At 46.8% G+C, this 15,273-nt stretch overlaps 1 protein-coding gene across 1 annotated transcript; it reads left to right on the top strand.

Annotated features, from left to right (window-relative positions):
* Positions 1 to 4,665: 4,665 nt before the first annotated feature.
* On the top strand, positions 4,666 to 14,249 carry LOC144110706 (uncharacterized). Its single transcript, XM_077643763.1, has 5 exons — positions 4,666 to 5,134; positions 6,872 to 6,943; positions 9,284 to 9,390; positions 11,608 to 11,828; positions 14,090 to 14,249. The coding sequence occupies exons 1-5, from the start codon at positions 4,678 to 4,680 to the stop codon at positions 14,241 to 14,243; spliced, it is 1,011 nt and encodes a 336-aa protein (XP_077499889.1). The 5' UTR covers positions 4,666 to 4,677; the 3' UTR covers positions 14,244 to 14,249.
* Positions 14,250 to 15,273: the final 1,024 nt, after the last annotated feature.

Genomic DNA, 15,273 nt, shown 5'->3' with positions numbered 1-15,273 from the left:
AACTTTCGGCGAACTGCCGGCGTGTCAGCCACTTCAGCTGGGCGTTTTTCGTGTGCGCCCGGGCGCGTCAATATTTGAGAACTTCGCCAAATGGCTTCCCGGTAGTCGGAGAGAAGTCTCCCCTTGCATCGCCGGCAACGGGAGCGCGCAACAAAAGGCAGAGCCTGTTGACGCCCCCATGAATTGTTCATGCCGACGGGCGGGAGAAGAAGACAGGAGACGAGACTCGCGAATGCAGCTCGCGTTTTGAAATTCTCTCATACGAGCTTTCTCCCAGCTTTTTCTTTCCCTTCTTTCTTTCTTTCCTTTCTCTTTCCTTTCTTTCTTTTCCTTCTTTGTTTCCTTCCTTCCTTCCGTCCCTTGTTTCGTTCTTTCCTTCTTTCTCTCTTTCTTTCTTTTCCTTATTTCCTTCCTTCCTTCCTTCCTTCCTTCCTTCCTTCCTTCCTTCCTTCCTTCCTTCCTTCCTTCCTTCCTTCCTTCCTTCCTTCCTTCCTTCCTTCCTTCATTCTTTCCTTCCTTCCTTGCTCCTTCCTTTTTTCTTTCTTTCTTTCGTCCTTTCCTTTTTCCTTTTCTTACTTTCTCTCTTTTTTTCTTCCTTTCTTTTTTCATTTCCCTTCGGAAAGTAATACGAGTGCACATATTAGATTCTGCGGGGTCGTGCAGTTACATTTTATGGTTACTTTGGAAATGTCTTTGAGCTTTCTTTTACGGTGAGACGCGTTATTTGAAGGCCCCCTTCGTCTCAGGCGTCCCCTAATCAAAAAAGAGATATGATGCAATCACCAAGCGCAGTGTGTCCCACAAAATCTCATACAATCTATCAACGAAACGTCACACAGCAATGTCATTCATCCCGACAAAATCATACATCCGTCAGACATACAAATACTGTATCACACAACTTTTTCACGTCATACACAATTTGTATGGGAACGCCCCTATGACAATTATTGCATCCTACAGGTTTTTTCATCAGGTGGCGTGACTTAAACCCTTGGTAGTTTATGACAACACTGGTTCATTTCGTCTTTTTTTTTTGTGATTATCCCACGCCACACCTTTGGGATACTTGCCCGTCATGCTTTGCTTATGGGTGGAGGCAGCCAATGTTTGGCCCTGGCGGTTTGTCTTTGAATCTGTCCCTTGTTATCGTTTTTTTTAAAAACAAAGTTCACATAGAAAAGAATCACTAGAACACACCAGAACAATGTTCAAGGGGTCACGAGATATCGAAACATGCGCATAAAAAAACTAGAGGAAAGCTGTCTCTCCCCTGCTTTTACTTTCGTAAATGTCCATGACAACGAAATGCCAAAGATGGAGCGCCAAGAAGCCAGCCAGGCGTCGCGACAAAGCTACTCTCCTGGACCATCATTTCCAGCTTTGAGATATTGCTCCGGATTTGTTGACTACGTGCAATCAATGTAATAAACATTTTTTCGACGTCGTCGTATTTTTTGGAAAAGCCTAGTAATCAATGGTGTACAGGAAATGATGTTTTTCTCCTTTCTCGCGCCTTCCTGCAGCGCTACAGAGAAGGTCGTAGACAACACTAAAGTAGATGTTAATGCCTATAATAAAGCTCGGGATCAGTATATAATGATAGCCAACAATTCTGGACAAAAGCATTTCAAACAGGGAATAGTTTAGGAGCAAAATATTTCCTACATATTTTACGATTTCACTACAACAATCAAAATATTCACCTATCTCCCGTCGGCAGAGTTGGGTTTTTTGTGATATTCAAATGCGATCCCCATTGGTTTTTTCATGGCAGTCTTACTTCTCCATGGAAGCGATGGAAACTCTATAAAATAAAGTTTTTTGCAACATATCGGAAGAATGGGCCATTACCTTCGATATTTTCACATCAGTACCTTACAGTTTTTCCAATATTCAAAATTTTCGTCCAAGAAAGGACATGATTTCCAGTTTGACAGAAAAACGGAAAAAAATATCTTTCATCATCATTTTGCTTTCATTCCTCTCCACATAAAATCTTACGTCAATCATTCTATATAACTTTACTTCCGCTGAACACTGTGACAAGAGTGCCTTTTGTTGGCTTCTGTTGCGCCAGTAGCGCTAGTGAGCACAAGGACACTCGAAAGAAGAAGAGGGGGATCCACTTCAGCCAAACCTAGAGTACTCGCTTCGGTAAGCTGCCTTTGTTTTTCTAAGCGTAACGAAATTCATTACACCACCGCGGCTTCCATCGGCCCGTACTTGAAATTAGTGCATTTCTCTAACGGCACATTGTAGTTCACACTGGTGCCTTCGGCGGAATGATGAGCTTCATACCAAGGCTTGTTGATTTGCACGGCTAGTAAATGAACCTGGTACGCGGAAAGCTTCAGCCTTGAAAAGTTCATCCACGACTACTGCTGCGTGGTGATGAAATATGCCCTGCTGTTCGAATGGCGGTTATCTTGCAGTGGTTCACTATTTTTTAACAAGTACGGTACGGGTTACAGACTACACTCTCTTCTATGAGCAGGGCTACCGAGTTGTTAGGGATCTTGCCGGACTTGACGTAGGTATGGGTCATCGAGAACACTCCTCAAGCCGGACCAATAGGCAATAAAAGGATTACGAACGGCACCATTTGAAAGGCTTATTCGAATTATGCCGATTGGCAGTCCTACTGTGTAAAAGTGTTTCGAAAATTTTATCGCGAATTGCATTGTTCAAAGACGGTGAAGCACAAGACGCATGCTGTTCCGAAGTACGGCAAACGGCTGAAGTGCGGCAGTCTAGTGGCAGCCTAGAGGCTCGACCGCCTCGCATGCGGGAGGCCGGTTGCGCGTTTCGACCCCAGTTCCGCCGAGTGATCATCCTGAACGTAAAAGCGCAAAAAGACAAGGACACAGAATAAGACAGACAACACGAGCGCTTACTTCCACTTGATTTTATTTCGTGCCAGAAGCGGAATTTTATACTCCCGATATTGCCTGCCCATGCTTACAAGGCATTACCACGGAGTGGCGAAACACAACAGTTATCGAGCGACACACTTGAACGACGTAAGATATGCGTCTCTTTTTTTTTTTTTGACAGCAGAATTGACGGAGCACTTACGCAATCATCGCTAGCTCGCGCAAAGCCTCAACAATTTCTCGCGTAATTTGACATTTGTTTTTTACAAAGAACTTTGCGAAATTGGACTTTGAGAAATTGTTGAGGCTTTGGAGATAGCGCGAGCTGGCGATGACTTCGTTAGTGCTCCGTCAATTCTGTTGTCAAAAAAAGAGACGGCATATCTTACATCGTTCAAGTGTGTCGCTCGATAATTGTTGTCTATTACCACTCCGTGGTAATGCCTTGTAAGCATGGGCAGGCAATATCGGGAGTATAAAATTCCGTTTCTTGCATGAAATAAAATAAGTTGGAAGTAAGCGCTCGTGTTGTCTTTCTTATTCTGTGTCCTTGTTTTTTCGCGCTTTTACGTTCAGCATAGAAAACCAACTCACCCAAACGTGGCCACTATTGAGTGATCATCCATGACCCAATGCCTCTGCTCGGCTTCATGGGGTGATATGATTTGGAAATGGGTCTTTGTCCCCACCTTCCGTAGAGAAAAACACCTTGTGTCATGCACTCTTTCGCCACAGATGCAGCTAGCTGCATGAAAATTCGCCATGATCATCATCATGATCAACAAAGTTGTGCGAATATGGTGAACTTTTTCTTCCAGTTTTCTTTGTCGTGGTGTTCTTGCCTGTTTTGTCAATATGAATCGAAAGTCCGCATTTTCTATCGCAATTCCGCCTGAAAAAGAGGGTCTCCGCCAAAGGCGCTCTAGCAACAGAGTCCCCACGGTGACGGGACGACAGCAGACGCCCATAAACAAAAGGTGTTTTCCACTCACGAGCGTTTGTTCTCAGTGTTGTAAATTCTTGCACGCAAATAACGTGAGCCTGCTCGCTGTGGCGTCTACGGAAAGCAGTGAGCCTCCAAAGCGACACACCTACTGGGCAAAATTTTTCTGCACTTGGTATTGGCGGATTCCGTCTGAGAAACGATATATTTTTGCTAAGGATTCCTTACACGGTCATTTCTTTTATGAGAGACGTGCCTCTTTTTACAATTTTCTTTTGGCATAATACTAGAAAAAGTATTTACGGCCCCCAAAAGATTCCTGAGCCCGCTTTCGTAAAGCTGCTCTGCTGATGAGCTTATTACGGATCAACTACCAAGTGACGTTGTGGACCAAACAGATGTAGAAAAATTTGTGATAGGTGTGAACGCGTTCCTGGAAGATTGCTGTGCAAATCTGTAATTCTGTGCATTTGAGTGTTTCTTTTTTTTAGCGAAGAGAATTGCACTTGTGTCTGTATATGTTTCCCTCCCTGTAATGACCCTCATGCAGAGGTTTAACAGTATGAATAAATAAAATGCGTCAAGCAATCAAAAGTCGACTTTGTAATTGCGACGATTCCTGAGCACAGTATCTGATGCGTTTCTCAAGCTGAGGCCACGCAGAACTTGCTCGTACTGCTTACGGGGCGTCCACCGTGTGCCCAGTTGGAAATTCCTCAAAACAAAGTTCCCAGTTGAGAGCACCATTCATCGGTTTTCCACATCCGAGCATGTTTCTTCAACATTGGAAAGAAACTGCGTTGAACTAATTTTCCTTCACGAATGCAGAGCAGTGTCGATACAACCACGCTGCAAAATATGGAGCGGAAAAACCCCGGCAGCAGATCTCAACAGCCTGCAACTGTGTCAAAGACTGCCAAAACTCGGGATTCGCCAGTGTCTCCGGCGTCTTCACCGCTACGACTGAAGCGGGCTTCAGACTCTGCGAAGACTGTGAGCAGTGCAGGCCGGTCTGCAGCCAAGTCTCCAGCAGACTTAGTTCCGGTCGCTACTCGAGAAGTGGTGGAGGCCGATGATGCGGATACAAAACTGGCTGAGGCTTCGACTGCGGCCGTGGTTGTGGCTGCGGCTTCGGATGCCGACGCGGCTGCTGCAGTGGTTCCGGTTCCGCATGCGGCACTGGTTCCGGTTTTGGACGGCTGTCTGGTAGAGTCGCCCGCCACAGAAGTGGCTGATCCTACAGCGACTGCTGCCGCCGGAACAAGTGGAGGAAGTCCGACGATGGATTCCGCGTGGAACTGGACCACGAGCAGGGGTAAACCAGCTTCGTTATCGAAAAATACAACAGAAAATTGTCTGTTGCACAACAGATATTCCTGTCGTACTTGGAGTCCTGACAACAGAAATTCTTGTAGTAACAACAGGACTCTCTGTAGCATTGGGCAACATCCTGTCGTAACGATCGATCCAGTTTTGTCGTAACAACAAGCAATTTTGCAATACTACAGAAAAATTAGCTCGTAACGAGAAGACGACAAAAGTTTCTGTTGTATTTTCGGAGCGGCTCTGTTGTTGTTTTTTTGTTTTTCAACTGGGAGTGCAGGTGCACACTAGAGAAAGCCTGTCATGTCTTCGCTTAGTAAGAGGGTTTGGGGCCATTACCAGTGTGGGGATTACTTTTTGTGAGCTTCCATATGAATAAGTAGTCAGAGTGGTGGCCTGTGGGAATTATACACATTCAAAAAACAGCAGTGATGACGTGTCTAGTGGACGAAGAAATGGGCGATGAAAAAAGTTTTTTGGAGCGCTGTTGAAGCCATCTCCTGGACAGGAGTCACGATAGGAGACAGAAAGCGTCAGAAAAATGCAACGCGAACTGTCCACGAATAGTGTCTCAAATCCATTAGTACCTTACACCGCATGGGGTCATGTTTGCGAGATTTATCCGAATTAATCAAAAAAGAAACTTCTTTCTAACCAATTTCAATTCAGAGGCGCACTTAAACGTTAGGTTGTAAATATTTGCGCCCGTATGCTTTTCGTTTGTGTGCAGAAACTTCCAGCCGGGATTCGTTGTGAGAGATATGTGAGATATTCGAAGATTTGTGCTCCCTATAGGTGTGATTTTATGCGGCCCAGGCGACCAAGGATGCTGGCATTCACCTTTGAACAATTGATCTTCTTTTATTACAGGAGCTTGCAGGTGCTCTCAAAAATTTCCGGAACGCCGAAATAAAAAAAAAACATACATTTCCTCGCTGACTAGCAGTGCAGCCAGACATTGAAGGATGAATTTTGCAGGTCGCGCTGCAAGCTACCAAGCACACACTTAACTTCATGGCTGCACGCTTTGGCTGGCCAGTAAATAGGCGTTGTTGCAATTTTCGTGTTCCGAAAACTTTTGTGGGAACCTGTGCTGTAAATTATATCATCAAAGAAAATTGTTTAAGAATTACCATAGAGGAGATATCAGGTCTGATATCAGTTGCGGCATATGATGCGAAATAGTAATGCCTTGTTCAGCACAGCTGTACTGGAAATCGCGCCTATTCGATGATCACGGGAGTAGGGCTAACTGGCATTTGTTTCTTCTGTAGACGACTGTTTAACCGACATACCACCCAGTTAGGACGCATATTGATGTTTGTGGAGTGCTACGTCTGATTGCTTTTTAACATTTTGTCAAAGCCTGGAGTCACTAACCACCCAGACAACGCCAAACACTCCCAACACTTACGATGGCCGCTGATATCCTATCCGTGCTGGTTGTTATACAGCTCTATGTAGACTCAATTCGTCCACTCGGTTGCTTCACTAGAAACTACGATGCCGTAGCGCTCCTGAAACGTGAATTCCTCCTTTTCATCCTTGCCAGTTACCTATGAATTTGTCCAACTGCTATTTCTGAAAGAAATCTTATACCGATTCAGTCAGCACATGTTGGAAACGGGGAAAATCATACCTACGTAGCTTGCCTTACAGTTAAATTATGAGAGCAGTTACGATCAGCTTAACGCAATGGATGTGCTCTTTTATTCCTTTCAATGAACAGCCTCATCCACGCATACGAGCCGTGATTTTGCAAAATTAGGGACGAATGGCCCACATGGATGGAGGCCAACCAGTAAGTACAAGTCTCCCATTTACTATACCCTGATATATAAAGACCACCTGGGGATCATTAACGTGCACTGACATCGCACAGCACACGGGCGCCTTAGCGTTTTTCCTCCATAAAAACGCAGCCGCCGTGGCTGCGTTTTTCCGGAGCCCTCCGCTACGGCACCTCTTCTTCCTTTCTTCTTTCACTCCCTCCTTTATCCCGTCCCTTACGGCGCGGTTCAGGTGTCCAACGATATATGAGACAGATACTGCGCCATTTCCTTTCCCCCCAAAATCAATTATTATTATATATAAAGAGTGCGCACTGTTCTCGAGGCTTACAGGCGGCGTAGGCAAATCTACTACTGTAGGACAGCTGTCACATATCGCTCTGTTTGATTGATAATGACTGGTGTTTAGGGAAAGGAAATGGCGCAGTATCTGTCTCATATATGGCTGGACACCTGAGCCGCGCCGTAAGGGAAGGGATAAAGGAGGGAGTGAAAGAAGAAAAGAAGAAAGTGGTGCCGTAGTGGAGCGCTACGGAATAATTTCGACCACCCGGGGATCTTTAACGTGCACTGACATCGCATAGCACACGGGCGTCTTAGCGTTTTGCCTCCATAAAAACGCAGTCGCCGCGGTCGGGTTCGAACCCAGGAACTCCGGATCAGTAGCCGAGCGCCCTAACCACTGAGCCACTGCGGCGGGTACATCGCTCTGTTCCCAGACTAGTTTTCGGCTTCGGCAGCCTATACTGCCACCTGCTCAACGAGCTCGGTAATTGACGGTAGTGGCTGTTAAGCATGTTAAAGATGCACATCAAGTGTACCACGCACCTACAAGCGAGTCAGTCAAATTATGTCAATTTTGACTTTAAGAAAGGCAGGAAACGATTTATGGAACCAATTTTGAATAATAGCGTTAGCATGAATTACGCTTGATTCCAGAACACCACCCGAAATTTCAAGAACTCTGTTCTGATCAACTGCACCAAAGCACCGGTATCTACAGCTGCCTTTAATGCCATTAGTATCCACAGTCGTCAAGTGCCCTGCTTTCGTACGTGAGGTGGCGCTTTTCCGCAGGAAGACCACCAGTACACGTAGAAAAAGTAACTTTCTTATGCCAGGGGCGTTACCATACCGACGGCAGCACCCCTGACATAAGTGAGTTACCTGACTTCCCTATCTGTACTATCTCTCTTCCCGAGGAGTCAATCTGAAATCTGCACTGACTGAATTCGGCGGACAAGCGGGTGAGACACTTATATGGAGGATGCTGCCCGTGATCAATGGCAGCGAGCCACATATTCAACAAAGATTTGTGTTGTGAGTGGTTTTAAATGCGAAGGCTCGAGTCGCAATTTTGTTATCTATGCTATGTAAGTCATTTGCACCTCGTATGATTTTTGGCTCGTTAAGAACGATAGCTAGCACTTCTTGCTTCTCTCGTATCAAGAAAGAATTTAGCGGGGACGACCGCAGTTATGACATTAAGATCAGAAACAGGATGAAATCTAAACGCTAATGAATGGATTCTTCACACATTATCCTCGTTGCGAATATAAAATTTCGCAGGAAGTAAATAGTTGAATGTAACATTTCTCAAAATACGGTCAAAATGTAGAACACGCTATGTTAATCATGGTCGACCTATGACAAATAAGTCATTTTACACAAGTACTGAAAAAAAATGTCTAAAGCGAGAAATAATCATTGCGCTCATTGTTCTTAGCATAACTATTAAGAGGCTTACAAAGAGGTATACTACTCTCGTGAAGACTCTGCGGCGTACGCTGTTTTTGAGAGGGCAGCATCCACTCAGCTAACAGAAAATCAGAAGAGGTGTAGTTAACTGATATATCGACTTTGGTTCTTGTTGAAACCTCACTACCCAGCAGCACTATTTGATTGACCGAAAAATGATTCATAGCTTTGGTCTCTAGAAGTTAATCACGTGAGGCTGTTTAAACCCTTATAAAAATGGTCTATAGACAGTCTATGGACTTCTTATATACTCTACTACCTGCCTATAGATATTTATTTTTGTCTATTCATAGTCTATAAATTGTCTATGGACAAAAGTCTACTAAAAGTGTATGGCCATAAATCTATAGAATGTCTATAGACTGTGGATAGGATTTGTATTGCCTATGGTGTGCTCGCTAGGGTTTGTCTATAGAGAGTCGATAGACTTCATAGACAGAAGTCTATGGACAGTCTATAGACTGTCTAAAAAAATTTTTGTAAGGAACTGAACCGTGAAGGACGAATTAGACCACGTTTAAGTTACGAATTGTGCAAATTACGTGTCTGAAATTAAAATATCTTGCAACGTTTTTCCCGCTGCAATATCCTAGGCCTCCCCGCCAGGGCTACCCACGTGTCGCGAGGCACGTATCACGCCAATGCCTACCCGTGCGACACCTGTGGCTACCACTTCGACGTTCGCATGAATCGCCGACAGGTATGAAAATGCAAATGCCAGAGGAACAGCTTGACCCATTCTACGTCACCGGCTACAAAACATCTTATGGTCAGTTTGTTGCTGTGTGGAAAAGAATAAAAGGCTACTGCAAAAAAAAAACCTGGAGGCAACACTCAAGCTCCGCGTTAAGGGTGTGGCGCAGTAGTGTAGTGGGTTAATTCCCATATATGCAGGGGGACGTGCTGTACATTAATAGATCCCTGGGATTCCTCACACTCCTCCTGGGGCAGTTGTGCAGCAGTTAAGCAATGCGAGACTGCCCTGCAATGCCAGGTGCTGTCAGCGGTGGGTCTTGTGCGACCCAGGATGTTCTTCCCGAGCAAAAAATCTTTCATTCAACTGCCAGCTGCCACTAGGGGCAGTTTTCTCACAGTTCAGAGGGCGGGTTGTGACGACGTCGCTAGGTAACGTGACCGAGGTGGCCCGACTGCAACCGCCACCTGTCGGTGGCAATGCGGACACCAGATTTTCTGGAAAACGGGGCCTTTAGCGCAAAGGCCTCGTTACTTGACCTTCTGGCAAAGAGGTCACATCTACAAAGATCTCTTAAGCTTTATGGAAACAATGAATAACTGCGCAAAAAGGACGGGACAAGAGAGAAGAATCACACGAAACAAGCGCAGTGTGATTCTTCTCTCTTGTCCTGTTCTTTTAGAGCAGTTATTGTTTCCATAATGTCGTACCAACTAGCCCCTCAGAGCACTCCTCAAGATCTCTTAAGCGCCCCATTCAATGCGTTCCCAAAAACTTCGTAAATTTGAAGGCACAAGCAAAGATTCTTTGTTGCGGGAAGCTGAAGATGACTGATGATCAATGGACATTTAGCTGTTTCTACGAAAACATGGGCTTGTGAAGTCCGCCATGGGCGAGGGTTCTGGATAAATGCGGACCAATGGTGTTGCCTAGCGCGAGCTGGAATCTTACCATTTAACAGCGTTTCGATTACACCAATGTGGCTCCTCGCTCGGAAAGGAACCTGTTAACACGTAGTGAACAAGTCTTAACCGCTCGCGATCACCTCCACATTTGTTGATTCTATCCCTTGACTTTCAAGGTGTCAAATACGTTGCCGTGGCATTACGCTTGAAGTTCTGGACAATGACCACGACAGACTTCATGTCAGTTACCCATGCCTTCTGCTAGAAGGTGCCTAACTACATTAGCCCTTCCATTAACGCTTTTCACAAAACTAGTACGAAAGTGAGCCATCAGTCCACAAGAAAACATTTGTCCTTGCATAGAAACATACAGTCGGAAGCAAACATTTACGACACACGGACACATTCATTGAAGGTTTGCCTCGCAAACTAGTCGTCTAGTATTGGTACCATCGGCAGGTAGAGTTGGTAATCACACGCCCACGTCTCGAGTGATTGAAGAACCTGCAAACGTTACTGCTCATATTTGGGGCGTAGCAGTATTAGCGATAACGGTGACGCCCGCCTCGTTCATAATGGCGCCGCTCGCACATTTCCCTGTATCCCATTTCACTAGCGGCACATTGTCGAAAATGGGCACTTCGCTTTCACATTTCTTTCCTACTGGTATAACATACCCTGGATAAAAGTCTTCCTCCGGCAGCAGCTGAGCGTCAAAGTGCTTGGTTTTGAAGCGTTGCGCTTCAAAACCAAGCACTTCGAAGCTCAGCTGCTCGGTAAGGAAGAAAACGCTTCAAAACGTTAGGGAATGCAGTCGTCGCGCAGGCCGAAAAAATGACCTTGAACGACCTTCAGCCCAACCATGTCAGCCCTGTATGACCATATGTAATACAGTTATGGTGTCGAACCCTTGATCCCTGACCTTGACCCATGACGTTTACTTGACCTCTGACATTGGGCGACCTTTGGGTTGACGTTGGACCATATAAACATCCGATGGGGTGATGTGGAGCCACGTGATGACATCCGATGCGGGTGTCGTAAGACCATGTGATACCACGTCATAGCCACGTGGTCGTGTGAGTATATAGTAGAACGGTTTTCGCGAGCGTGTAGCAGAGCTGCCATGGGCGAGCGCCAGACGCTTAGCAAGCGTGCTTGCTTTTCGCTGAATTCCAGGGTTAGCCAAGTTAAGCCAGTGCCAATTTTTTTCCTTCGTACTGAGACGGAGCGGTCAATGGTGGGGACGTTTATGTTCCCAAACGTAATCCCCTCTAATCATATCCCTGCAAGTGCAGATCTCCCCGTGTCCATGCAGGCCTTCCTGGACTGGTTCCGTGACGAGAGAAACCTGGGCCACCACGTGTTGTTCGGCATGAGCCTGCTGCTGGCCACCAGCCTGTCTCTGGCCCTGACGCTGTCGTGGCTGGAGGCGAGCCGACGGATGGCCAACCTCTCATTGCTGCTCTCGGTGCCCCTGGGACTGGCCCTGCTCCTGCACAGCTGCGTCTGGGCGAGCCTGGCCGTCTATGGACTATGGTGCGCTGGAACCCTGTATTGTATACAATCCCGTCCTAACATTTCAGTAGATAGTGTCCTTTATGCGTTCTGGTTATTTTACGCTATCTAAGCAGAATTCTTATCACCACTGGTTTTGAACGCAAAAGAAAAAGATGCCAAGGCATAGATTACGAACTGTACCATTTTTTTCCGGTCCCTCGGAATGAAAAAGGAATGATACGATGTGCATGCCAGTGCCACACAGTCCATTACTAATTGCTCTCGTTGGCAGGCCAGGAGTGCCCAGAGAGCTACCTAGGAAGCAGGTGAGCCATCTAGGTCACGTGACCTTGCAGTATCATCCCAACCTGTTCATCGGATAGTGAGGAAAATGCCCACCATGGCAGCAGGTTGATAAATTGTTGATTGGTCGCTCAGGAAGAGCAACCAGGGCCGCACAATTAAATGCCCACCTCTGGGAGCACCTGCCATCACAAGGTAGTGGCGCGTCGGTTAACCGCAGCAGTACTGCGCCAGGATTAGTATGGGAACTCCCTGAGATGTGGGAATGTAAAGTATGGATTCGAGACTATCCGGTGGGCAGGTTGGTTTGACGCCGCAAGGTCACATTACCTAGGTGGACAACCCTTTTGCCCTTTTATTGGTCCTCTCAGAAAAAAAATACAAAAAAAAACAAATGGCATAGAGAGGGAGCTCAGACCAGCAACGCTTTACCGGGCTTAAAGGCAATAAAAAAGAAAATGAGCTAAGCGCTAAAAAACACTTAATTTAAAGAGAAAAGCAGGGAAATAGAAACAATAAACAAACAAAAAAACATAAAACCCCAAAGGCACAGAACCGACAGAAGCACAGATAATGTCACAGAGAATATCAGCACAGACAAAGTCACAGGCACAGTTGGTCCAGACAACACACACAGTCAAAAGCACAGATAAAGTAACAGGTAACGTTAGCACAGATAAAGTCACGGGCACAGGGTTAGGACAACCTGACCCTAAGGTTGCTCTCTGGGCACCACCTGCCACAGTCATGATCATGATTTCTCGCTCGCAACGCCGACGCCGAATATTCTGGACAACGGGGCCTTTAACACTCTCGCGTTAAAAAGAGAAAGAGGTTGTTGGCCAAGTAGAAGAAGAAGCCTACAACAAAATGAAGAGGCTTCTGTGGGGGCTACCGCATGAAGGACTGTAGACAGAACACGTAGTGGTTTCAATGATCGGCAGCGCGATTTCTTTTTCAGATTCAACATACTTTAGTGACGCCCTCGCCGTTCACCCTTAAATACTTCCTTCGTAAAGTCTTGCTCTAAGGTCGGGTGATTGCGGCATGTGGTATTTAATGCCACCAAGCTGCACACGAGCTTTATGAGGACGTCCTAGGGGAAGGCTCGGGGTTGATTTAAATCTCCCGATGTTCTTTCAAGCACGCTAGCATCGCACAGCAGACGGGCGTCTTTACAGTTCGCCTATATTGTAAAGCAGCCTCCACGGCCGTTACGCTTCCCCGAAGATCTGGGCTCACCAGCCCAAAACTTTAGTCAGCGAGCCACACCGGCGGGTAAGGCACAAGTACAAAGCTCACGCAAATTAAGACAACCTGAAAAGGGTGCATGGGTTGTGCTTTGTGTAAAAAAAAATTGCTGATGGTTTATCTCCGGTTAAGCTTGGTGTGTACGCGATAGCTGACCGGAAGAAGGCGTAGCTTCGCTCATGGCTTGTCGCTGTCCTTTTTCCGCTTCTTGACAGCGTCGTTTGGCAAGCCGTCCCTCTCGTTGTTCCGGCATCTCGGCCACGCGCTTTGCCTTAATGGCTTTTTGTGCTCGTTGTCGACTCGCCCTATACCACTCCACAGCTTCGGGATCCGTCGACGTGGCTTTCCGCAGTCGCCGTTGATGTCGCTCGCAGTACACACGCGGACTTTCCGCTTCTTCGCCCATTGTTCATCTGAAGAACGAGCGTTTCGCACCCGCTGGTTATGAAGGGGCCGAGCAATGACGCGCATTTGTTGCCCAACTGCGCATACGCAGCGCACCTGTAGCTACTGCGCATGCGCGACGCGCGCGCCGAGTCTGCGGAGTTGGCGGCTGCAGCGGCGCAACTCTGACGTCACGCGCTGCGCACCTGTTGCTCGGCGCATGCGCATTAACGGCTCCGGTTCGGCCCGGTGACCTTGGCCTTACATGGCGTAGTGAAGCTATCGCTTCAGAAGCCACTGAAACAAAACGGGTTACACAAATAACCCTCATCGCGGCCTCTATTCGTTCACGTTGTGCGCAGGCAATACCCGAAGGCCTACTTGAGGTGGAAGAACGAGACGCTGCCCATGGTCAGCCAGCACATCATCCGCATGACACAGACATGCGGGCCGGCCGCTGGAGCCCAGTCGCCCCAGCCTGAGACCGCCTATGATGATTCAGCGGCGGGGCCGTGACGCTGTGGCCAGCAAATACGATGATTGTGTCCCATCTCGTCATTATAAAGCTTCATTCTATAGTAGCAACTGCGTGTCAATGTGCGTCCAAACAGGACGGTAACGAGAGTGCGAACATAATGCGCGGAACATACAATAAAAATGAAAGCAAGCGCTTGATGGGCGTGCCGACAATGATGATAATTTACCAATTGTGAGCACGAAGCGGATGTATAGCTTTTTTTTTTTGAAGCGGAAATCTTCACTATGCTAGGTAAAGCAGTCGTCGCGTAGGCCGGAGAATGACCTTGAACGACCTTCAGGCCAACCACGTTAATCCTGTATGATCATATGTGGTACAGTTATCGTGTCGAACGCTTGACCGCTGACCATGACCCATGGTCTTTATTTGACCTCTGACCTTTGACAATGTATGACTTTTGACCTCAAGAACAACAGATGGGGTGATGTGAAGCCGCGTAATGACATCCGATGGGGGTGTGATAAAATTGTGTGATGCCACATCATAGCCACGGGGTCATGTGGGTATATATAGACCGGCTGTCGCGAGCGTGTAGCGGAGCTTCCATGGACGAGCCTCAGACACTTAGCAAGCGTGCTTGCTTTTCGCTGAATTCCAGGGTTAGCCAAGTCAAGCCACTGCAGTTTTTTTCTTCTGTTGGGGGGGGGGGGTGTAGTTTTACCGCGGAGGAATGAACGATTCGCATACTGGGGTTTTCAAACTTGACGGTCTAGTGTAAATAACCTTTTACTTCCTTGTTGGCTAAATAAACACCTCCGTTTTTTAATGAAGCGCCGGGGTTTCTGAGACCTCACCAGCTTCCGCTATCTGTCGGCAGACAGTAGCGAAGGCCGAGCAACTGTGATTGTGGGAGAAAAATACAAACTGCGGTTAAGGTGTCCATGAAATTGTTGCTCGCGCTAATTACGCAAGCTAAGCTATACAAGATACGTCTTTTCAAATTGTTCGGGCACTAGCGCCGACTAATTCCTTCGACTTTACGAAATCAACGGGGTGTACCGAACATTC

Source organism: Amblyomma americanum, chromosome 11 (assembly GCF_052857255.1).
Source record: "Amblyomma americanum isolate KBUSLIRL-KWMA chromosome 11, ASM5285725v1, whole genome shotgun sequence".
In the NCBI taxonomy this organism is placed as follows: Eukaryota; Metazoa; Arthropoda; class Arachnida; order Ixodida; family Ixodidae; genus Amblyomma; species Amblyomma americanum.
The sequence above is the reverse complement of the archived record's forward strand: the minus strand, read 5'-3'. Positions and strand labels throughout refer to the sequence as shown.

Excerpts from the sequence above, each read along its gene's own strand:
- LOC144110706 (XM_077643763.1), top strand. The coding sequence starts at position 4,678 with ATGGAGCGGAAAAACCCCGGCAGCAGATCTCAACAGCCTGCAACTGTG. Across the intron at positions 5,135-6,871 it reads GAACTGGACCACGAGCAGGG|CCTCATCCACGCATACGAGC; the intron begins GTAAACCAGCTT and ends TTCAATGAACAG. Across the intron at positions 6,944-9,283 it reads ACATGGATGGAGGCCAACCA|GCCTCCCCGCCAGGGCTACC; the intron begins GTAAGTACAAGT and ends GCAATATCCTAG.